The sequence below is a fragment of the Diabrotica virgifera genome, chromosome 8 (genome assembly GCF_917563875.1).
Source record: "Diabrotica virgifera virgifera chromosome 8, PGI_DIABVI_V3a".
NCBI classification, from domain to species: Eukaryota; Metazoa; Arthropoda; class Insecta; order Coleoptera; family Chrysomelidae; genus Diabrotica; species Diabrotica virgifera.
This window is the reverse complement of record NC_065450.1, coordinates 47,790,657-47,816,715: the sequence shown is the minus strand read 5'-3', so window position 1 is coordinate 47,816,715 and position 26,059 is coordinate 47,790,657. Positions and strand designations below refer to the sequence as shown.

General features: G+C 31.7%; 1 protein-coding gene across 13 annotated transcripts in view; it reads left to right on the top strand.

Annotated features, from left to right (window-relative positions):
* The window catches only part of LOC126889954 (G-protein coupled receptor Mth2-like), a 595,837-nt gene that overhangs the window by 303,257 nt on the left and 266,521 nt on the right, over positions 1-26,059 (top strand). The window contains exon 1 of one of the 13 annotated variants that reach the window (XM_050658721.1): positions 12,525-13,183. The exons of the other annotated variants lie outside the window; for them this stretch is intronic. Coding sequence (XP_050514678.1) covers positions 12,670-13,183 — 514 coding nt within the window. The 5' untranslated portion in view covers positions 12,525-12,669. Of the gene's footprint in view, positions 1-12,524; positions 13,184-26,059 lie in introns of those variants that run through there. 13 annotated transcript variants of the gene reach the window in all.

The following is a 26,059-nucleotide window of genomic DNA, read 5'->3' as shown; positions in this document are numbered from 1 at the left end:
TTTTATGAAGAAACACCTTTGTTTAACTGATTACATTTTTATATCAGGTGTGTATAAGTAAGTATCCCATCATAGTTTGTTTGATGCGGTTTGCTTGTCCAGCAAATTAGTTTGATTTTATGTTTCCTAATATTACGTGTGGCCGTGTGAGAAAGTAAAATTATGTTTTCCAAAAAATTCTTTTTTTTTTTTTCTATTACTCTCTACTATTTTGTCCATCAAAAAGGAATAATTATATAAATAATTCTGCCTCCATATTGCAAAATGTAGTACCTACTGGCACTTTAATTTATCTGTTTTGTCCCTTGTTCAGTGTTTAGTTAGATGTTAATTTAAGTTTGCCAACAAATTATTTATTTTAATTAAATGAGATTCGAGGATACCTTCTTTTATTGACGAAATGCCCCTGAGGATGCTCTAGATAGCGAAAGTATACTTGGGCAAGATTTAATAAATTCAGTGCTCGATATCTGCCTTTTGACTTTTAAAATTATATAAATAGTCTAAGAGCTAGTGAACCCTCCGACTAACAGTCTTCCTGTAAGGCTAGAAATTTGTACAGTGATAATGCATAGCACATTAAGGCCAAAAACTATGACCTAGCAAGCATCAGCCCTGCACGTGTATCTACCAGGTGAATCTAAAAGTGCATAGTTTAGGGGAAAAATAAACTTTCTCCTGTAAAGTTTAAATTTAAGTATGTGTTTGAGTAAGTCATTTAGAAGAAATGTGTACAATGACAGACGATTCTGAACAGCACAAGACCTTGCCAGGCGAGTGGAAATATTAGGGGTTTTTCCTAAAATTATTTTTTTTGCATCGAACAAAGTTTTTTTAGGTTTTATAAATCACTCCAAACAGAATAGGTCTTTAGTAATTTTTCTCTTAGGTTAATAGTTTTTGTTGTATAAGCGATTAAAAATTTTGAAAATTGCGAAATCGGCCATTTTTAACCCTAAATCGGACATTTAACTAAATTCAATGTTGCCAAGGTACGTAGATATCCTTTAAACATTTATTGATGAAATCCCGAAGAGTTTTCTGCAATACAGCATCGAAAACCCTTTTGTTTTTTAATTGCTAATCAAGCGGTCGCGACACTGTAGTATAAGTAATTCATTATCTCGAGAAGGGGCAAATTTGAACAGAAATACTCAGACAGGTCGATTTTTATTCTTAAATTAGGACTTTTTGGCATATATATAATACTAGTGACGTCATCCGTCTGGGCGTGATGACGTAATCCATGATTTTTTTAAATGAGAGTAGGGGTTGTGTGATAGCTTATTTGAAAGGTTATTTAATTCTCTATTCATTAATATAAACATTAACATAATTATTTGTACAGGGTGTACAAAATTTTTTTTATTAAATTAATTTAGACAAAAAGAAGAAACAAATTTTTTGTACACCCTGTATAAATAATTATGTTAATATTTATATTACTGAATATAGAATTAAATAACCTTTCAAATGAGCTATCACACAACCCCTACTCTCATTATAAAACTCATCGATTACGTCATCACGCCCAGATGGATGACGTCACTAGTATTATATATATACTAAAAAGTCCCAATTTAAAAATAAAAATAGACCTGTCTGAGTATTTCTCTTCAAATTTGCCCATTCTTGAGATAATGAATTTATGCAAACTCAAACGTCATCACTTAGACTACAGTGTCGCGTCCGCTTGATTAGCATTTAAAAAACAAAGGGGTTTTAGATATTGTATTGCAAAAAACTCTTCAGGATTTCATCAAGCAATGTTTAAAGAATATCTTCCTACCTTGGTAACATTGAAATTTTTAGTTAAATGTCCGATTTAGGGTTAAAAATGGCCGATTTCGCAATTTCCAAAATTTTTAATCGCTTATACAAGGTGTCCAGAAACTCTACCGACAAACGAAGACAGGAGATTCCTCAGATAATTTTAAGACAATTTAACACAATCCACCTAGTCCGAAAATGCTTCCTAAGGGAGCTAGAGCTATTTGAAGATGGCGTCTGGTAATTAGTTTTTCTTAAATATCTCCAGAACGCTTCTATTTAGAAGAACGAAAATTGGTACACATATTTACCCATTAATTGCAAATTTCTGGTATCGGTCAGAGGCGTCCGTTTTGGGTAGGGCATCAGTTATATTATCGCATAACTTTTTTGTTTTCAATTTTTAAGCACTTTTGAGTCTGGATTATTAAAACGTAAGGTATTATAGTACTAAAAGGTAATCTTACTTTAAGTCGATAGGATACACAGTTTTCTAGAAAAATCGATTTGAAAATTTTTCGTTGTTTGAATATAAAAAAAAACATTTCAATAAAAAGAACTATTTAGAAAAACGAAAATTGGTACATTTATTTATATTCCAGAGATGAATCGATTTTATTAATTGTGAATTTCTAGTACAGGTCATATGCGTCCCTTTTGGGTAGGTCAACGGTTATTTTATCGCATACCTTTTTTGTCTTTAATTTTTAAGAATTTTTGACAATAGATTATTAAGTTATGAGGTATTCTAGTATTAAAAGTTACTCTTGCTTGAAGTTGGTAAAATACACAGTTTTTCTTTTTAAACTTTCAAATTTTTTTTCAAATTCAGGAAACGAGAAATTTTCAAATCGATTTTTCTAGAAAACGGTGGGTCCTACCGACTTAAGGCAAGAGTACCTTTTAGTACTAGAATACCTAACAATTTAATAATAAAGTATCAAAAGTGCCTAAAAAGTTAAAGACAAAAAAGCTATAGGATAAAAAATAACCGTTGCCCCACCCAAAACGGACGCCTATGAATGGTACTAGAAAGTCATTATAGATGTAGTCGATTTATCTCTGGAACATAAATATGTGTACCAATTTTCGTTTTTCTAACTAAAAGCATTCTGGAGGTATTTAAGAAAAACTAATTACAAGACGCCATCTTCAAAGAGCTCTAGCTCCCTTAGGAAGCATTTTCGGACTAGGTGAATTTGGTTAAATTCTCTTAAAATTATCTGAGGAATCTCGTGTCTTCGTTTGTCGGTAGAGTTTCTGGACACCCTGTATAACAAAAACTATTAACCTAAGAGAAAAATCACTAGCGACCTATTCTGTTTGAAATGATTCAAAAAACCTAAAAAACTTTGTTCGATGCAAAAAAAATAATTTTAGGAAAAACCCCTAATCTTTTCTCTCGCCTGGCAAGGTCTTGTTCTGTTCATAATCGTCTGTCATTGTACACATTTCTTCTAAATGTCTTACTCAAACACATACTTAAATTTAAACTTTACAGGAGAAAGTTTATTTTTCCCATAAACTATGCACTTTCCGATTCACCTGGTAGATACATGTGCAGGGCTGATGCCTGCCAGGTCATGGTTTTTAGCCTTGGTGTGCCATGAATTATCACTATACAAATTTCTAGCCTTACAGGAAGACCGTTAGTCGGAGGGTTCACTAGCTCTTAGATTTAAAGTAACCAAACTAGATAGAGGAATAAAAATGTGATTTAAATATTATAGTAGCGGAGCATTGGATGCTAAATTTGCAGTTACTAAAGCGTCATGGGAACCTATTCCATAGTGAAGTTTACGCATTTTATTGGGGGATGAGCGGGTACAAATTTTCAAAAATCGTTTTTCCTATTATAGCGCCGTCTATCCATAATTCAAAAAAGTGTCTCGTTAATAATATAAAAGTTGCTTATTTTTACATAAGGAATCCATTTCTGCAATAAAAAATGAGGGTTCCTATTTAAGGTTTTAAAGTAACCCCCACCCCACCTCCATGGAGGTCGTGTTTGGTGTCATTCGATAGATTTTTAAAAAATATTGAACACGTATTTTTCAGTTTTTCGATCTGATCGTTTTTTTTAAGAATATATTTTTTTACGGACTGCCCCCAACACACGCCCCTGTATTAAGAATCCATATTATACGGTAGGGTACATTTACAGGGCACAAGGTTTCTCTCCATATGATTCTGTGACGCGCTCTAGTAACGCGCAAAATCCCCGCTTGGGCTCCCCTACCATAAAAAGAACATTTATTTGAAATACAAATTTTCATAAAATTAATAGGTCCTGTTCCGTATAAATTCTCTCTTCAGGCTACAATTTACAAAACTAATCTAATAATGCGAAAGTTAACGTATATTAACAGATATTAATATGCGTAAACACATTTTAAATATACATAATCATTGTAATAGTATGAGAACTATGTGTATTATATTAACGTAAATTTAATGTAAAATTTTTCTTTATAAAAAGTATATTTATTTAAAAACCCTTAAAAGGGCCACAAATATCACAGAACGTTTTCGCTCTCTTAAAAGAGTATCATCAGTGTTACAAGTTTGACATACTCAGCCACCCAAAAGTACAGAGGTTAAAATTTTTTTAATGTTAACTAAATGTCCTACATTGTGAAGTTAATTAAATCCAAAGAATCTCATCCCTATATAAGGATAAGGCCCTGGACACTATATGACTCCTACGAGTTAAGTGGGTTGCTAAGTGAAAAATTAAGTCTTCACATTGAGAGCGGTGAATGGCATTGAGAGCAATTGTTGACATCCCTTGTTGTGACTCTGGGCACCATGGTCTCCGAAGGTCGGTTCTAATGTCGTAATCTTGTCCAGTGACCTCAAAAATGCCCCCAAATAATAAATTTTGGCAATTTAGTATACTGATTTTGACATGTTTTTTTACTTTCTAATACATTTTATGCACTTTAAAGTGCAATTAGGCATTTCCACCCATTTTTATATAGTAGGCATTTCCTGACATCATCCTGAACAATAAAGCAAATAGTTGCAAGTCCTGGTTACTAAATGCCCTGGTCTATACATCTGGTGTATATCTGGTACGCTGGAACGCTTCTCAGTCGATAGCTTCATGAAATAATTACTCGACTACTCGGTCTGTCAAATGGTTAGATAATGCTGGTGCCTAGAGCAGTATTAGTTGTTTTCGTTCTACTCAACATTGTCGTTCTATTTTACCCTGAGAAATTAACCAATATTAAGGACCTCCATATACGGACTTGCAGTCGAGACCCAACTGCACGAGTGCGGTCGCGTTGCGGTTGGACTCGAGTGCAACACGACTGCACCCTGCAGTCCGGTGCAATACGGATTCGGATGAAGAGAGTCTACTTCTCATTTTGTTAAAACGAATGCGTTGAAAACGTCGTAAAATGTGGGTGCACGCTGTATTGCAATCTAGAGAGCAGAATGGAATGAAATCCATTACAAATTTCTCACAGACAGCAGTTCAAGCAGAATTTTTAACAATTCTATCGCTGTATGTTTCACATCGATAATTCCATATAGATTCATGTGATTTAATTTCATTTATAAATAAATCATCATCCAAGTCAGCTATATTTTGCATTTTTCTTGATAGCAAGCACAATAGTACATATTATACTGTATCGTGGTACAACGATAAATGATCAAATCGGAATGCTCTAGAGAAAAGACGCGGTTTGCAGTCTGACTGCAGACTTCTCCATGCGATTCGTGTGGGACGTGTTCGTGATCAACCGCATTCTGCTGCCGGTATCACGGCGAAACTCGACCACAAGCCAACTGCATTTATGCAGTTGGACCGCATGTGCCGTCCGTGTATTGTGAAATGATAATTTTGTATTGAAAGTGCAGATCGCCCAACTAGTTCTGTCGTCAGGGGGGGTGCAACGGCTTCCTTAATTCAGATGGACTGACTAAAGTTTTTTTTATGTATTTTGACCCGTGGAACACGAATTTTTTGGGTAACAGTTGATCCAGATGTCGATAAGAATGTTATAAACAAAGAACTTGAGGAATTACATAACAGCGATTTTTCGCAAAACAAAACATTTTTTTGTATTTTTTGGCGATTCTCAGCAAAAAATGTTCTTACACGTTTTTTCGTAGGATGCATAGTTTTCGAGATAAACGCGGTTGAACTTTCAAAAAATCGAAAAAGTGCAATTTTTGAACCCGACTAACTTTCGATTAAAAAATAAAATAGTAATTCTGCTTACTGCATTTGAAAGTTCAAGTCAAATTCTATCGGTTTTGATTATTTACATTGCTAAAAATTAATTTTTTTATTGTTAAACAAAGCTACAAAACACATAGTGTTTCCCGTGCCCAATGCATGGGTTTTAATGTTATTACTTAATCTACGTAGAAATTGTCTGTATGCGCGCCTACTCGTTCGATTTCAAATGACAAATGCATTGAAAACATCATTCAAGCACTATGTGTTCATAGCTTTGTTTAACAATAAAAAAATTAATTTTTAGCTATGAAAATAATCAAAACCGATAGAATTTGACTTAAACTTTCAAATGCGGTAAGCAGAATTACTATTTTATTTTTCAATCAAAAGTTATTCGGGTTCAAAAATTGCAATTTTTCGATTTTTTGAAAGTTTAACCGCGTTTATGTCGAAAACTATGCATCCTACGAAAAAACTTGTAAAAACATTTTTTGCTTAGAATGACCCAAAAAATACAAAAAAATATTTTGATTTGCGAAAAATCGTTGTTATGTGATTCCTCAAGTTCTTTGTTTGTAACAATCTAATCGACATCCGGATCAACTGTTACCCAAAAAATTCGTGTTCTACGGAAACGGCGACCGCATGCTGCTGCTTACAGTGACCGCACTTTGCAGTCCGTATATGGAGGCCTTAATTTCTCGCCATTATAATCAAAACTTGTATTTTTAAAAGGGCTTTCAAGGCAAAAGTCGAAACGTCAATCAAGTATCTGCAATCACAATTGCGATTACTTCGCCAAATATTTTAATTTTAAAAATAGAAATATACTTTCACCATAATTGTGTACTTACCGTCTTTTTAGGAGGTAGAATCAAAGTCGACCCATTTTACACAATCATTAAGCGCTGGAAATTCCTGTAATAATTATTAATGGTCAATAAATGCACAAAACATTCAAGTGTTACGAGAACTACTGTTAATGGTCTATAAAATATATTTTATATTCAATAAAATCAATATGCATCAGAGTGCATCCGGATAAACGGATCATTATTCAAACTGAGACAATGAGTACTTTTTTTGAGAATTTACGATTTTATTTATGTTTAGGATAAAACACATATTAGTCTTACTAATAGGTACTTACATCACAATCCAGCAACCACAACAAAGAATCTCCAAAATAAATCAAACAAAATAGAAATCGAATTAGGTAATTGCAAAATTGGAAAAAAAAATTGATATTTTAAATCACTACACATTATTTTTATAATAAAAAAACAGTTGAATCGTTTAGAAGTTATCGAGCTCCAAAATTATAATCCACTTATCCATTATTTCCGAAATGGTCTAGTGGCTACGACGCTAAACTTGACTGGCAATCCGAGTTCATTTGCCAGCCATCCTAATTTTTTCTCCATCTACTCTAGTGTACATTCGATGGGTACCAAAAATTATATTGAAAAAAAAATAAATATTGGGATGGCTGGGATATGAACTCAGACTATCAGATCACAAGTTTAGCACTATATCACTAGACGTTATATTACTAGAGAAACATTATATTTAAGTTCATAAATCTACTTTATAAAAAACTTTATGAAAAACTCCTGATACAAGAATAAAAAATCGCTAACGCGGTAACAATGAGTGGCGCACACAATATTCCATCTACAAAAGGGCTGATATGAATATTACATTGCGCAAAACTGCATTTTCGTCTTGAAGGAAAACAAAATTATAGTTTCTTTTAAAATATTTTTCAATATTTGCTAAATTTGAGGTAAAAAGCGTCAGAAAAGGGCCCCAATCTGCAAACTTTATTAAAGGTAGTATTTGGTGGCGCATTGTACTTCAGATGTAGCAAATATTATGGAGAAATCTTTTAAAATAAAATATAATTATATTTTACATCAAAATAAAACACATCTTTTCACCGCGTAGTATTGATATCAGCCCTTTTGTAGCTGGAATATTGTACGTACCACTCAACATGTCTATGTTATGTAATTAAAGTCTTTTGATTGTCTATGTCCACTGTTGTCTATCAAAAATCACGGAAATGCAGATCCTGGCTGTAGAGGTGTGAGGTGAACGTGGCAGCATTGGTATGGTTTAGGCTAGCAGCGAAAGATGCGAACTTCTATCACTTGTTTACACAAAAACACTACTAACAACTTTGTATTGATTGATTTTATACAAAAGTGGACAATCTTTGACAGATTGAAAACTATGTGGAGTAAATGTACAGGTTACAGGTACAGTAAGATCCTTGACGAATCTGTGAGAACTGCCAAGCAGAGATGTTGTTAGAGAACCAATCACGCCTTAATTCACTCTCTTAAACTTAAAATCCTTTGACCGAATTTTTGCAGACTCAACAGGGATGCAGAGGAATATTCGGTGGCATCTGTAAAAATGGTGTTTGGAGGAGGAGGTACAACTACGAGGTATACCACAGATATAAACGTATTATATTTGGTGGTAAAGACGTATACTAAATTTACAATCAAGATGCAGTAGAAATAAACAAACCAAGACACGTCAAATGCTACTAGGAGCACTCCTGAATCATAATTTACAATGTATAAATTTTGGAAATCATGATTGGGATTTACAATGTATTGTTATATTCCTATTTGACATAAGAAATAAAAGTCTATAGTTATATTTAAATTTCAAATAAAAATAAAGGTTTTCGTTTTTCTCGACCGCGGGCATGTAAATTTGGAACACCCTGTATAAAACAAATTATGTATAGGTAGTTTTTAAGAAAGTGTTTCGGAGAAGTGTTTACGAACCTCAGGAACAATACGACTCAAGTAAACAATTAGAGTGATGTTTAAAAAGAAAGTGTTCGTGGAAAGGTGTGAATAACCACCGATAATAGGGAACTTGCATAAATTTTTAAATTCGAAAAAAATGTTATAAATCACAACACAACATAATATAAAACATGTATCAAAGATAAAAAAGTTTTGTTTGTCTTTCGTTTGGCCCCTAAAGACGATTAAAAATTCAAATTAAAACAGGTGGTCCAAAACGCGGTTTTACATTTACATTTTTCCAATAAAGTAAACAGAATTTTAAATTAGACGTTATAAACGTCAGTAGAAAATACATTTATGTGACGTTACAAGTGTTTTTGATCGTTTGACCTATTCATAGAAAAATTCGTACTTTTACAAAATGGTTTTATTTTCAATAGTAAACCTTCGTTCCTTTCCTTCAAAAACAGTATAAAACTACAATTTTAACAAACTGGTATATATTACTACAATGACATACGATAAATGTCATTAGAATATAAATATTTTTGACTTATTCCACGACGATGAGCTTGCCAAATACCCAAGTAGGTTGAGGCCAATAAACTAAAGAAGGAGAAGAAGAATATACCTAAATATAAGGTTGTGTCTAGGTATACGTTACCGTGTACGCAAATAAAAAAGTTAGAGTGTCAGTGATTTCTTATTTTTTATTTTGTTTAGTGTTTGTTTTTAAATTAACTATGGAGTGTGGACAATTATTTATTTCTTTTAATGGGTTTAAGAACATTTTAAAACAGTACGAAAAAGATAAGAGACTATAAATTAATATATATTTTTTTTAGTTATAAATGAAATAGTATGTATTACCGTAAAAGATTAAAATAAAAAGAAGACCTAAAGCTTTCACAATAATAATTAACTTGTTCTGAAGCTATTATCCTTGTGGCATTTTTGTAATCAACTATTCTAAATGGGAACTAAGCCACAATTTAACCAAAAAATGATTTTATTAACGTTTCGACGTCTAAATCGGACGTCGTTGTCAAAATACAAAATATTATTAATTAAACAAAAATGGTGTTGCTTAGTAAAAAATTTTTCTAATAATTTATTTAGTCTGATTAATTTTTGTATTTTGACAATGACATCCGATTTGGACGTCGAAACGTTAATAAAATCATTTTTTTAGTTAAATTGTGGCTTATTTCCCATTTAGAATAGTTGATTATAATAATTAACTTACGTATAAAAATTATTTTAACAATATTTTTTACGTGTTATGTCAACTAAATACATATATTTATTTTGCTAACCTAAATATATACTTTAATATATACATTGATTTATTACAATTAAGTTTGAAACATCTGAATAGTTCTGCTTCCCTTCCTTTAACAAATATTTTTCTATCAAACACACGCTAAACATATCAAAATAGCATGTACCAAAATATACAGTCACTGCGCACGCTAAATAATAACGTCACTGGCTTGATGAAGTTTAATTCGCGTGTAGATACCTAACTTTTTTATTTGCGTACACGTTAGCGTGTACCTAGACACAGCGAAATATAACCATAATAATAACTAATGTAAAACTATGTGACGTCACGGGTCGTTTGAACTATTTTATACCGCTGATGACTTTAAATACGTATTTCTAAGTTATTACGAGTTTTTGAAGCGTGAAATTTTGGTAATCTCATTTTTAAACAAGACTTAACATTATTATGTAATAAAAAAAAATTGTTCAAGTTCCCTATTCATATTCTAGCAAATAAGATAATAGGTTATTAAATTTGTAAAGAGGGTTAATGTGGAAAGTAAAATTGAAATGGGGAATATTATTTTTTCTTGAAATCCATTAAGATATTTAGAAAAAGGAAAGTTTATATTGGTAAATACGGATAATTGAAAATTGCTTTGGATTGGTTGATTTTTGAATGCTGGAAGGGGTATTTGGAAGTAGGAGAATGAATGAGCAATGAGAGTCAGTGTGTTTTAAGCGATCAAGAGGCGAAGTCCAGTTTTCGAGAAGAGTGTACAAAAAAGTGAAACGCCGGGTTGGTTAGTTTTGTCTTTAAAAAATAAAAAGTAAGATATCGTGGAACGAGTGATAGACCGAGTCGAGATAGTATATAACTCCTTGAGTCTAGAGTACCCCGGTTTTGTTGAAGTGTTTGAAAAAGGTAGAACACGGCATCAGGAGAAGGCAGGAACGAGGGCTGTGCGAGGCGTAGTTTTCAAAGGAGCCGAGGCATTACTGGAAGACTTGGACGAGTCGTTGGATCGCAACCCAAGCCAATAGGAAACGTGTTTTGTGTGAAGACATTGTCAAATCATCAGTAAAGGTCAGTCTAATTTGTTATAACATGAATGTATGGTTTGTGTATTAAATAACACATTGAAAATTGAGCTACACAATCACTATAAAAAAATTTCATCAAACCTAAATCAATTTGTTACTGATAAATCATAATAGTTCATTATAAATAAAATAAATTTGGAGACAAAAAGAAATAAGATTCCCATTTTTGTAACTGTTGTATTAAACAAAGATAGAAAGATAAGATATAAGAAATATTAAGCAGTTATTGCCATTTAGATAAAATACACGATTTTTATAATTTCTAATTGAAATCCGTATATGTGTATTATTTTACTCTCTTTTATCTATCCCGATTAGGAGTCCACTGAGAAATACTTTGAAGCCACGAAAGTAAGTAATTGATATTATAATTTAGCCCTGAGATTGACACTATATTGATATTTCATCTGTTTGATTAATGAGATAATTATTGATTAATTAATTAAGATAAATTACATCTGAGAACATCATTAGATTTCAAAAACAAGATCACAACAGTATATACATTGTAAATTATGTTTCGGGAGTGCTCCTAATTGCATTTAACGTGTCTTGGTTTGTTTATTTCTACTGCATCTTGATTTTAAATTTAGTACAGTATCTCTTATAAGAATAGGAAAACTGAGATGGGCAGGACATCTAGCAAGATCACAGCAGAACAACCCTCCTAGAAGAATCCTTATGTCACAACCCGTGGGAAGTAGAAATAGGGGTAGGCCAAAACTCAAATGGAAGGATGGTGTAGATGAGGATGGGAGAAAAATAGGCGCAGCAAACTGGTAACGGTTGGCAATGGATAGGCCTGACTAGCGTAATAGACTTGGGAAGTCGAGGCTCTTTCATAGGGCTGTAGCACCATTGATGAGGATGGCAGAGATGCTGTATCGATTTTAGGGAGTGTTCTTGAAAACGTATGGTCTTTTAGGTACATACATATAACACTACACTCTTGCCCTTTGTGTCTTTACATTGTTGGCAGTGTTGTCAGAGATGAAGTTATAAATAAGCAAATTAAAAATATTTTTAATAGTTTTAAATATTCGATTTATTTGAACAATGCCTTACATTTGGCACACAGTGTATAAGTTTTTTCTGTCTTTAACTTATTTACCGTATCTGTATATTATAGGTTTATTAACATGAAATTCATGGTTTAGCTTTAGAACCAATACCGTATAATCAATTTGTTTAATTCTACGTTTTACGTTTATTTTCCAATTTCCAATCATCAGTTGTGTTGAAAACTCGGCTATCTCAATTCCAATCATAACCAACATTGTTTTCTAAACATGAGGTAGATTCGTACACATTTCCTTGGAAATGACATCACATATTTGTTTTAACTTTATTTTCAAATTCAATGCTGTTAAAAAGGTTCGCAAAACCATTCTGTTTCGAAGTAGGTGAATCAACATAAGAAGATAAGTGCCTCGTTTTTATAAATCTTTTTATCTGAGATATGTCTATCCTTATCTTAAAGGTACACGCCTGGGTTATCTAGTAAGTCATTGACAATGTTTGACTCAGTTTGATTAACGTCGGGTTCCTTCTGCGTCGAAAATGTATTCGGTTATGATATTAGTGACTTTATTGCTACAAACTAGTACTGTTTTTAGTGACCAATGTAAAAACTACGTGGATATATCAGACGGTACTCGGGACGGTAACAATATAATCAAGGATGGAATAACCTACACTCCTCAACATTACTTTACCATCGGACCTTCGGTTAAGGGATGTATCTGTGATATTGTTCTGTGTGTGCGAAAATGTTGTAAGGAAGGTGAAACTATGAATATGACCAGCAAGAAGTGTGTTAGTTCGTCGTCTAACCAGAATTTTACTAAATACTCTCTTCATAGCATAATTCACGTACCGGACAATGCGATTTGTGCTGATGTTGAAACAAGAGTAAATCTTGGCCAGGAATTTAAAATTGTTGATGGAGTGATGTTGTGGGAAGATATCGAATTTGATGTGGATCATTACTGCGTGATAAAAGAAGGAGAAGAATATTATGCGATTGGCTGTATTGAATTTCCAACTCCAATTGATGCAATAATTTCTAGTTTAGGTCAGTAAAATATCTAGTTTTAACCAAAAAAACCTTATTTTATAATAGTGTAGGATACAGGTTGAACCTCGCAAAATGGACACAAGTCCGGTTTATTTATTTTCTGGTATATCAAGGGGTACTTATTATGAGACTAAGTTTTTCTTAAAACATTTCGCCCCGGAATCTCCCTTTTCATCCCTTTAAAGGGGCTAATTTGTGGTTTTTTTTTTCTAAACGTAGCCCTTCCTGTACGTTTTGCAAAAAATTTACTTAATAGTAAAATGAAGAGTGCACTAGAGCAGTTTCCTACTATTTATTTCTCGACAAATATGTCTATCACCCACTGTTTAGCGGGGGTGGCGCCCCAAAGTTAACAAATTTTTAAAAAAAGATGTTTTTAAAATTATTTTTCCCTAACTTTAATGAAAATTAAGAAGAAACCCTGCGGCAATTAATCACAAATAAGTGGCTGATTTTTTGGTATAGGTTTCATTTAAGGGCAATTGCAAATTTTTTAATTACAGGGTTTAACTTAAAAAAACTTTCAGCGATTATCTATACCTATACTAGTGTTATTTACAAATGTGTATAATGCACCCCCATATTTTCCCCGGAACCACCCAAAAAAAGGAGAATTAATAAAGAAAATAATCAAAAATTTATTTTGGTCCACCACTGTGGCTTTAGGATGCAGAGAAAATAAAATATGCATAGGTCATAATGTGTAGCAGACAGTGTGTTCTTTTATTTTCCGTAAGAATGTTATCCATAAAATGAATAGGTCACGAAAAAAAAACAAAAACTGGAGCCCGCCAAAGCATTTCTGAGGTTTACGGCGCCATTGTGCCGTAACGGTTGCTTATACGAAAAAAATGCATAGGACCTTATTTGTAGAGAAAATAGTGGTCTTTAATTATGTATAAGTTATGTTTTAAAAAAATGCATAGGTAATGAGAAAATCGTCAAAACATGCTCTCAAAGGGATGGTAGTTTTTGCAGTTTATATTCAAGGATAGGGGTAGTTTCTGCAGGGATGTTGCAATAATTATATATATTAATGAAAAACCCTATTGATGGAACATATGTCCATATGGATCAAGAAGCAAATTTTGTTGTCAACCCCCCTTTATTTTTTTTTTTTTACTACATGGGTTGTATCAAGAAATCGCTCGTGGTGTCCATGCATGGGTAATAAGAAGGTGCACAAAATAATTCTCCTTTTTTGGGGTGGTTCCTGAAAAAAAATGGGGGTGCATTATAGAAATTTGTAAATAACACCAGTACATGGATAATCGCTAAAAGTGTGTTTACTCTAGCATAGGCGGTTCAGATGGTATATAAAGAGTTTTTTTTAATGTAACACCCTGCAATTAAAAATGGGGCAACTACTCTTAAATGAAACCTATAACAAAAAATCAGCCACTTATTTATGATTAATCTTCCCAGGGTTTCTTCTTAATTTTCATTACAGTTAGGGAAAAATATTTTTTTTTAAAACATCTTTTTTAAAAACTTGTCAACTTTAAGGCGCCACCCCTGCTAAACGGTGGGTGATAGACATATGCTTTTGGGAAATAAATAGTAGGAAATATAGTCGTCTTCATTTTACTATTAAGTAAATTTTTTGCAAAACATACAGGAAGGGCTACGTTTCGCAAAAACCACAAATTACCCCCTTTAAGGGGGCAAAAAAGGGGGTTCCGGGACAATTTTTTTAAGAAAAAGTTAGTCTCATAATAAGCACCCCTTGATATACCAGAAAAAAAAAATAAAACCTGACTTGTGTCCATTTTGCGGGGTTCAACCTCTGTTTCCTACACTATAACCAATATAAACAAATATCTACGAGTATCTTTGAAAATATCTAATTTACAGTAATTATAAATATCCACACATGGTTTTTGAAGTTTACAGGGATGGGTAAACAAATCCCTTTCTTATATTTAGTTAGTAACGGTCACTTCTTTACCCCCTCTCTCCCTCTCCAATGATGCTACAGCCCAAATAGATTCTTGGCCTCCTCCAAACTGTACCTCCAACTGGTCCCGCCCCGATCTTCTCCATGTTCTCACGTCTAGCAAATTTTGCGCATCCTCTGCCACTTCATCATCCCACTTTTTCTGTGCTCTTTCTTTTAGTCTTGTGTCCTGCATTTTACTATCTAGAATCCTTTTCGCCAATCGTTTGGTCTCCTTTCTCAATATTCCAGGGCGCATCTGTTTGGAGATTTACGTTGAGAGGTGACTCATTATTTTTTGCAGAAATTGCTTGAAATTAACTCATGTAATAATAATTGAGTTATCCTCTCACTCAAAAAGGTCCGGATTTGTTTAAATAATAAAAATGTCAAAAATTAAGGAAAATTTCGATTTTTTTCTTGGTTTTGTGATTATAACTTTAAAAGTATTCACTTCCGAGAAAAGTTGCACAGATATAAAAGTTGTGTAATTATATTTCCTATAATATAAGATTGGTTAAAAATTTTAAAACTTGTCACCCTTGTGGCAAAATAGCAGTAATTGCGAAAAATCCATAAATAAACAAGTATTCGCCTTTTACGTTTTTCAACCATTTATGCTGCACTTAGAACCTTCATATTTTACCCAGAAAAACTTTATGATATAATACAATAATACTGTAAATTTCATTAAGATCGGTTCAATAGAATATGCAAAATAAATTTTGCAATCCAGCTTTCGCAAAAAAATTCATTTTTTCAAAATGTTGCAAGACTCAAAATAAAGCAGATAGCTAGTTAAAAAATATCTACGTATAGAAGAATACTGTACCTTTCATTTTCAATTTGAAAAATTAAAATCGGTTAACTACCAAGGCGTCAAGAGTTTTTTAAATAAACATTAATTTTTGGTGCTACGCGCAGGACAGCGGTGTTCGATTCACACAAGTTGATTTCCACCAAAATTTCTTCCAATATTTATCTAATATATTATTTTCTAACTCCATATTTTGTTTTTAATATTTTAATTCCACAAAAATCAAACTAATTTGATTATTGTTTGTGAAATATTGTTTAAACAATTCCATATGTTTAAAAATAATAAACTTTTATTCTCTAAGTTAAAATATACGAACAAAGAAAGTTCTTGCTAAAAAAGTGTTATTTCAAAGGACAGAGTATGTTTTTATTTTGCAATAAATAAATTTATTTATTTATATTGAAATGTATGTACTAAAAATTAAAATTTATCAATCATTATCAAAGGTCATTGGAATGCCCAATCAGAGCAAACGTATTCGCTGTCCTTGCGCGTAGAACCAAAAAATTAATGTTTATTTAAAAAAATTCCTGACGCCGTGGTAGTTAACCCATTTTAAATTTGCAAATTGCAAATGAAAGGTACAGTATTCTTCTATGTTAAAAAAAATTCAACTTGCCGTTTGCTTTATTTTCAGTCCTGTAACATTTTGAAAAATGAATTTTTTTGCGAAAGCTGGATTGCAAAATTTATTTTTCATAACCTATTAATTCGATGGTGACAAGCGTGACAATTTTTAATATTTTTAGCTAATCCTATATTGTAGTAAATTTAATTACACAACTTTTAGGTCAGTGCAACTTTTCTCGGAAATGAAAACTTTTAAAGTTATAATCAAAAAACCAAGAAAAAAATCGAATTTTTCCTTCATTTTTGACATTTTGAATATTTATACAATGTTTCGGGCCTTTTTGAGTGGGAGGATAACGCAAACATTATTATCTGAGTTATTTTCAAGCAATTTCTGTAAAAAAATATGAGTCACCTCTCAACATCCAAATGTACTAATATTTTTACATGATGCGCCCTGATCTACAATACATTACCAGCTCATCGAAATTTCTGAAATTTAACACATTCTGAAATCAGGTCCTTCCGAACAGTTGGTAGAATTCTTAGTTTTACCTGGATCTTCATAATCCGTTTTCATTAATATGTCCAAATATCTTTCCTAGGACTTTTCTTTTAAAGAGTTTCATCTTTCTTTTTGTGATTTCTGTTATTACCCATGGCTTGCATCGATAACATACTATTGGTTTGATTATTTCATTCATAGGAGATTCTGACCAATAGAGAGCTACAAAAATAAAAATTAAACTGATTATTTTTTAATGATTTTAACTTCCAATCGTATAGTAAGATATTTGATCACGTGTTTAATTCTGTCCAATCAGATTAAAATTATACATCTACTGTAGAAAATTCCCGATAGAATTTTTTTGTTTACCAATTTCCTAGTTTTGACAACTGTAACATTTGAGAAAATATCCATAATATACGTATTAGGCCCGGTCTTTTCACCTCCGAATAAAAGTTATCCGCAGGTTTATTTGACAGATTTACATGTAATCTGCCGAATAAACTTCCCAATAAATAGTTATTCGGAGGTGAAAAGACCTTAAAAATTATCTTACGAATATCACACGACAGTAAGAATAAATAAGAAAATAATGCTTCATTTTTACTCAAATTTGTTGTCATTGGGCAATAGTAACTCGAGCCCTGCGAGCTCTCGTGTCTATTGCCAGACAACAAATTTTCGAAAAACTGTCGCATTATTTTCAATTTATTCTCACTCTCTTGTGATATTATACTCGATAATTTTTGATAATATCCCGTCGTCAAGTATATTACGTCAGATGCCCTTCGTTGCTACGAAAAAATACATTCGGTGACATTAATGACAATTAATGTTTTAAAAATTATAAAAGTGATGACTTTCAACCGTCAAATATTTATAACCACTGTGTGTTTAATTGTACTAATTTGTACTTACATACATAAATTACAATAAAATTTTGGTTTTGAACAGTTTTATTCATAAAATAATCGCAACAAATTGCACTCGATCTCTAAAATTATTATCGAATTTTTGCCCTCGTGACACTTTGACATAATAATTAAAACTGTTAAAGTGTCACTCGGGAAAAAATCAATAATTTTAGAGCTCTTGTGCAATCACTATTGATAATAAACTTACGTGCATAGAAATCGGCCCATTTAAAAATTTGGTCATTTTTGATGTCTCATATTTCGTAAACCTGTTGGCCGATTTAAGTTATTTTTTGAACATGTAGTATAGCCTGATTCTTTAACAATACCCTTGTGTAATAATATTGTTGCTAAACAGGTAAATCTTCATTGTATACCGGGTGTACTAATCAAACTGTGTTTTTTTCTAAAAGTTCGCATCACCCTGTGAAATATTCTAGCATACATAAAATACTGAAATTAAAACCCAACTATAGCCTCAGGTTTTCTTAACATTCTGTTTTTTGATTCATTCGTTTATGTTGCATAATAAAAAAGTTAGGTACTTTAACAAATAGACATGTTCTTCATCAATACACGGTATTTCTAAATAAGTGCGACAAACTTTAAGGGGTAATTCTGCATGAAAAAATAATGACAGTTGGCTTTATAAACGTATGTCCGCAAATATTTCGTTTCCGAGATACGAGATGTTGAATTTTTTCTTAAAAACTGACGATTTATTTATTTCTTTAAAACCAGTTGAGATATGCAAATAAAATTTGGTAGGTTTTAAGAGATAGTTATTAAGGATTATTTGACATAAAATTAAGAATTTAATATTCAGCATGGGCGTACATGCGGGTAATATGATTGGTCAAATTACCCGTATGCGTGCCAATGGTGAATATTTAATTCTTAATTTTATGTCAAAAAATTCGCAATAACTATCTCTTAAAACCTGCCAAATTTCACTTGCATATCTCAACTGGTTTTAAAGCAATAAATAAATCGTCAGTTTGTAGGAAAAAATTCAACATCCCGTATCTCGGAAACGAAACATTTGCGGACAAACGTCTATCAAGCCAACTGTCATTATTTTTTCATGTAGAATTACCCCTTAAAGTTTATCGCACTCATTTAGAAACACCGTGTATTGATGAAGAACATGTCTAGTTGTTAAAGTACCTAACTTTTTTATTATCCAACATAAACGAATGAATCAAGAAAGAGAATGTTAAGAAAGTCTGAGGCTATAGTTGAGTTTTAATTTCAGTATTTTATGTATGCTAGAATATTCCACAGGCTGATGCGAACTTTGAGAAAAAAATAAAGTTTGATTGGTGCACCCGGTATACAATGAAAATTTACCTGTTTAGCAACAATATTATTACAGTGGTATTTTTAAATAATCAGGCTATAACATGTTCAAAAAATCACTTAAATCGGCCAACAGGTTTAGGAAATAAGATTCATCAAAAATGACCAAATTTTTTAAGTGGGCCGATTTCTATGCACGTAAGTTTAGTTTTGTAGAACTTGATTTACGATCTCTTGTGTGTGTTTTTAGAGCAAAAAATATGGGCGAGTTAAAAATAAGCTTTGTTTGGCTTTACTATTCTCTTTTGAGTTTCTGATTCTTCTGTTCTATCCGTGTTTAATTCAACTCCCAAATATATGAAACTTTCTACAGTTTCATTATCGTCCTCTAGTTCAACTGTGCGCCTGTTTCCCTAAAGGCTGTATGACACTATGCATTTTCTTGTATCATTTCTAATATCGTTTCTGATATGTCAAAAAAATGCATAGTGTCATACACAGATACAAGAAACGATATCAGAAACGATACAAGAATTTGTGTCAGGCACAAATTCTTGTACAAGAACTGCGCCAATTTCTGCGCAAAGAGCAAAAACGTAAAACCTGCTGGTAAAACATCTAAATGTCATAATGGCGGCTGAAAATGAGATAATGTGATTTATGTCTTGATGAATTTATTTGTGTTTTTGTAGGTATTATTTATAAATCTTTTATTGATACTTAATATACCGTTTGATATGGACTACTGTTCTACTAATAACCATATATTTAGCTCATAGTAAAGTTCAAACTATGTATAACTTTGGGTTTCATGTTGCATAATTTTTTAATATAGGAAAATACATAGTTCCTAATTTGGATCAAACTGAAGATAATTCTAATGCAAATATTTTAGCACAAATATCAAAACAAAATAAAAACACAAATAATCAACAGTCAACGTAAAAATTCTGGTTAACATTAAAATGTTAAATTTATGTTTTTAAAAGTTTATAAATTTTATAAAATCCTTAAAATCAGCTGTAGGCGCAGTACTACCAAATTACCATACCAATGTAACGTGACAGGGTGACAAACAAAATTTCCTACCAATCACGTGCCGAATTTCATACAATTTTCGATGCAAGAACTTGCATAGTGTCATACAGGGCACAAATGTACGTACAAGAAACGATACAAGAAAATGTATACAAGAAACGATATCAGAAACGATATTAGAAATGATACAAGAAAATGCATAGTGTCATACGGCCTTAACTCTTGCCTGTGTTAGCTTTTTTGTCTTTTGAATATTTATCATCATCATTATCATCGGTGACCGCCGACAGCCCATGGAGGGCCATGATCGCCCGTTGGGGTTTCTAGGCTCTAAAGTTTTACATGGTGTGGAGGACAGAAACACGCATAACTCCTCAAAAGTTCTAAACGATATTTATCTAAAATATTACATTCTTGTTTTTTTTTTGAGGAGGTCTTTTCGGCGTTATGTGTGTTTTGCTTGTTTGACTATGGTTGCCCATGTTTTTCTTTCCTTTGCTTGTTTTTCCCATTCTCGTATTCCTAGGTCTTTCAAATCCTGGTTAATACCATCAGGCCTACCTCTCGGTCTCTTCCCATTAAATTCTTTTCTAAAAACTTTTTTTGTATTTCTCTTATCATCCATCCTTTCTACGTGTCCTAACCAACTAAATCGTTTACTTCGTATTTCTTTTATGATTTTCGGCCTGTTAAACACTCCATTTATTTCGTGGTTCATTCTTATACACCATTCTCAAATCTCCTGTATAGATCCATATATTTTCCTTAAGATTTTTCTTTCCCATCTAAGAAGTTGTTCCTATTGTTCACTAGTCAAGGTCCATGTTTCTGATGCATACATTACTACAGGTCTCATTACTGTTGTGTATATTTTTACTTTTGAATTAATGGATACTGATTTTGACTTTATGATATTTTGTAGGCTGTAGAAGCATTTGTTTCCAAGTGCAATTATTCTTGCTGTTACCTCATCACTGTTTTTATATCCTTCTGTTATTGTTGATCTTAAATATTTGAAACGGTCCACTCTTTCAAATATTTGCCCGTTCAGAGATATGTTGCCTTTCGTTTGTACTTTTTCCCGAATTGTTTTCATGTACTTTGTCTTTGAGACATTAACTTCTAGACCCATAGTCTGTGCCGCTTCTTTAAAATATGTATAAATTTTTTCTAGGTTTTTAATGTCCAGCTGATTATGTCTATATCATCTGCGTAGGCAACGACCTGATTGAGCTTTTTAAATATTGTACCATCCCTATCTATAGGAGTTTTCCTGATTACTTGTTCCAACGGAAGGTTAAAAAGTGTTGTTGACAGTGTTAGACCCTTTTGTTAGACCTTCATTAATGTTAAATTCATCGGACAGTTGATTTTGGATCCTTACTTTTCCTTTGGTATTGGTTAGGCATAGTTTTACTAATCTGATTAGTTTTTTTTTGGCACATTTAACTTTTGCATTACGCTATATAATTCCTTTCTAATTATTGAGTCATACGCTTAATTGAAATCTACAAATAGATGATGTAGTTCGGTATTCCGCTCGTAGAATTTTTCCAGCGTTTGCCTTACTGTAAATATTTGGTCTATAGTTGACCTGCCTTTCCTGAATCCTCCTTGATAATCCCCTGTTGTGTGTTCCATTATATTATTTAGTCTTCCTTCCAATATTTTGCTAAATATTTTGTATCCAACGTTTAGTAGTGATATTCCCCGGTGATTTTTGCAATCTAACTTATCTTCCTTCTTATGCATAGGGCATATCACTGCAATTTTCCATTGTTCCAGCATTATTTCTGTGGTTCATATTTCTAGTATTAACTTTGATGTTTAACTCTGTATTCTATGTCCTCCATATTTTAACATTTCTACAGTTATTGTATCGCATCCTGAGGCCTTGTTATTTTTGATTTTTTTTATTACGTCTTTTATTTCTGCTTCTGTTGGTGCATATTGGTCTACTTCAGCCTCTCCTACCAATCTTAGCTCTTCTATTTTGTAACGTTTATTTTGTTTATTTAACAGTTCTTTAAAATGTTCTCTCCACCGTTTTAGCACTCCTTTTTCGTCTGCTATTAGGTCCCCATTTTTGTCTTTGCATAATTTTGTTCTTGGTTGGAAACCTTTTTTTCAAGATTTATTTCCTTATAGAATAGTTTTATTTCATGATTTTGTTCATGTTCTTCTAGCCGTTCAATCTTTTCTTTATTGTGTTTCCTCTTTTTAAATCTTAGATATTTTTTTAATTGTCGTCTTCTTGTAGTATATTCCTCTTTGGTTTCTTTCGTACTGTTTTTCAGCATTTTAAGCCTAGCTTGGTTTTTTTGTTCCATTAGTCCCTGACAGTCTTTGTCATACCATCTTTTTTGGCTAGGTTCTTTGCTTTCCCCCACTACTTATTTTGCAGCTGTTTTCACTGCTTCTTTTAAAACCCTCCATTTATCTTCGATATTTCTGACCTGATTTTCATTTACTTGATTACATTGTTCAATTATGTTCTCTATTTTCGTTTCATATCTTGCTCTCTTTTCATCATTAGAGGCCAATATATCTGAAGCGTATATTTGAATATTTATAGGGGCATAATATTAGGCAAGGCATAGGTGGCAATTTATATTGATTTAGGTATATATTACGAGATAGGCTCTTCCTATGCTGTCTTATCACATATTCAATACTCAGATTGAATAGCGTCGGGGCCAGGTCACTTTGCTTTAATCTCTTGACTATTGTAAAGTTCTGAGTAAGCTCTGAATATTTTGAACATTTTTATAATTTTAAAAGCTCCTTAACAACCTGATCTGAACAAATCATATTAAACAGTAATTACTGCGCTAATAACCAGAAAAATAACGGAAAAGACGGAAAACATAATACGTTGTGCTATACGTTGTGTATAAAAGGAGATGAAACTAGTAGAGTTGGAAATTACCAATAGAAACAGAGAATTTACCTTATTATGATATGATAGTTTCTCACCTTTAGACGTATCGGAGTCAAACTGTCACAGGAAAAGTTTATAGAATTCTCCTGTCACTGTGACAGTTTTCGAACTTCACCCATACGTCTAAAGGTGGAAAACTATAAATATAATGTAAATTTATAGGTTTCTCTTGATAATTTCCCACCACGACTAGTTACATCTCTTTTTATTTCACAAGGTATTATGTTTTCTGTCTTTTGCGGTATTTTGCCGATTATTAGCACACTAATCACTGTATAAGGTCTATTATGATTAATATAAGGTGGAATTTTGAATTTATGTATAATTTGTGTCAAGAAATTAAACACAAAACCCAATATATTGATACTTAGTTATTATGTGACAAATTATTAATATCAAAATTTTATGACAAATATTATATTATACACAAAAACAAAAATGTACAGTATGTCCATTAAAAATAGAGATGATAAACTATGCTAGACTTGTACGAATCATCCTGTACATTTAAGTTTATGGTCAAAACAGCCAATTTGAATTTAAATGCTGACTTGTCCTAGCGTTTTTTTATAATTTTTTAAAATAAGCATACACACAATAATTTCATTCCCTAAGTAGTTTCTACACTTTATGATTTCAAATTTTCACCCCGTACTATTAATAATATACCCTACATGATATACTTCATTAAGATCCGGTTGATATGCAGCTTTTAAAAATATACAGGGTGTTCCATTAAAATTAATACTGACTTATAAACTATACTAGCCTTCCGAGAATCACCCAGTATATTTAAAATATTTAAAAAGCGTAAATTTGTATATAAAAGTCGATGGATCACGTTATAATTGTTTAAAACAAGGACACAAATAATTTATTCCATAAGGGATTTTAACCCTGTATACAGGATTTATTCAAACATGGATAAATCTATAATATTTATATAACATTCTGAAATTAAATTTTCCTATATCGGGGAGTGCAATTAGAACGAAAACATGCATTGTTTCGGAAAAAGTCAAACAAGCTTATATTTTTCTAAAACCTTTTTTGTTAGTTTATATACATGTTTAAGTAAAAAGTTCTACTCGCAGATTTGGCCGCTAATTGTTTATTAATTGTTTAAACAATAACAATTATTTTGTATAAATAATTTTAAAAATATCGTTGAATTCATCATTTTACTTTGTTTCTATTTTGTTTTTGGTTATGCTGAATCCGATATGGCATTACAATTTGAAAATTTTTATACAGGAGCTCTTATACAGTATGTTTGCGTAGCTAGGTAGGTACCACATGAAAAACTTTTTTATTATCAATTTTAAGAAGTTATTCTTCATAATGAATAACCTGGTCTAGAATCTAAGATACAACCATCAGATATCCAACTTTTTTAGTTTTATACGAGGTATGTAAATAATGTGAATTTTTTTAAGAGTTAAGTGCGTTTATTTTTCACAATATTTTAATTAGAAGGATGTCATTGAACACTGAAACATATGTTTTATTTCCTAACCACTTTTCTTAATAAAAATTTTCGATATTGTGAATTATAAAGGTACTTTACTCTCGAGTGAAATTCATATTTTTTGACATACCTGGTATAAAATTAATAAAATTTTATATTTGATGGTTTCGTCTTAGATTATATACGATGCAACGTATTTTATAAAGAATAACTTTTTTTTGTAAGACTGATAAAAAAAAGTTATCAATAGGTTCCAAGGTACGCAGACATAATGTATAAGAACTAAAAAAAAAATTTGTTGTTAAACATTTATTATTGTTAAAACTTATTATTAAATGTATTTTAGGTAAGTTTTACAGAAAAAAGTTTTGATCGCTTTGTATGTATAAACATTTTTTTAGCAGGTAATTTTCGGTTTTTGTATTAAGTACATTTTTGTTATCCTTCTTAATTTTCTTTAAAAAAATAGTTTATTTCATTTATAAAGTAAAATAATTAAGTGCATTTTAAAGACTACATCCTAATCTAAAAAAAAACACCTACAAAACTGTAATAGATCTGTTCAAACTTGAGTAATACCGTCTTAAAGTGGTGTTAATTCTGTAAAACTATGACTACGTCGTATCATTTGAATTAAATTTTTGAGATTTTTTTTGAATAAACCATCGTTTACTAAGATGTTTGAAAGGTAAGTTGTGCAAAATTTAGAGTTTTATTTAAAAAATGTATTAGTTACACATTTTTAAACAAAATTCATGTAAGTCTCACTTTCAGCCCACACCGTACTTATTCCCATAAACTTTATTTCTTTTTATTATAACCATAAGATAGGTTAATTATTCTTCTTTCATGTCCAGTTTGTAAAATTTCATTTGATCGATTAGTTAAAGAATTGCATTAAAATAACTTAACCGTGCACTTCGCCGTACGCTAGTTTACAGTGCGCCAATGTTTGTAAGAAGGGTGACTTTAGCGTTAAAATTAAAAAATTATAGAAGCTACAGATTTAGTTTTAGAAAAATCTTTATATAAGGTTTTTTTTGTCAAGTCAATTTCCCGAATTTTGCAATGGATTTTGCAAGTCAGTTTTTTTCTAAAATTTATATTTTCAGAGTTATTTAAAAAACATCTAATTTTGCAGTTCATTTGTTTATTAAAAAATGAAGCACCCATTTTTCGAGTAGAACTTTTTGATATGTTGTTTATTAAACATTTCTTAATGAAATTACAAAAAGTTCTATCTTGTTTGATTTTTTCCTAAGTGAAAATCTATATGCACTCCCCTAATACATTTCTATACTTACTTAGTATGTACATCCTACGCTCGAAAAACAGTTTTATGAGTGTTAATTCGAATTTTTTGTCGAAACTTAATTAAA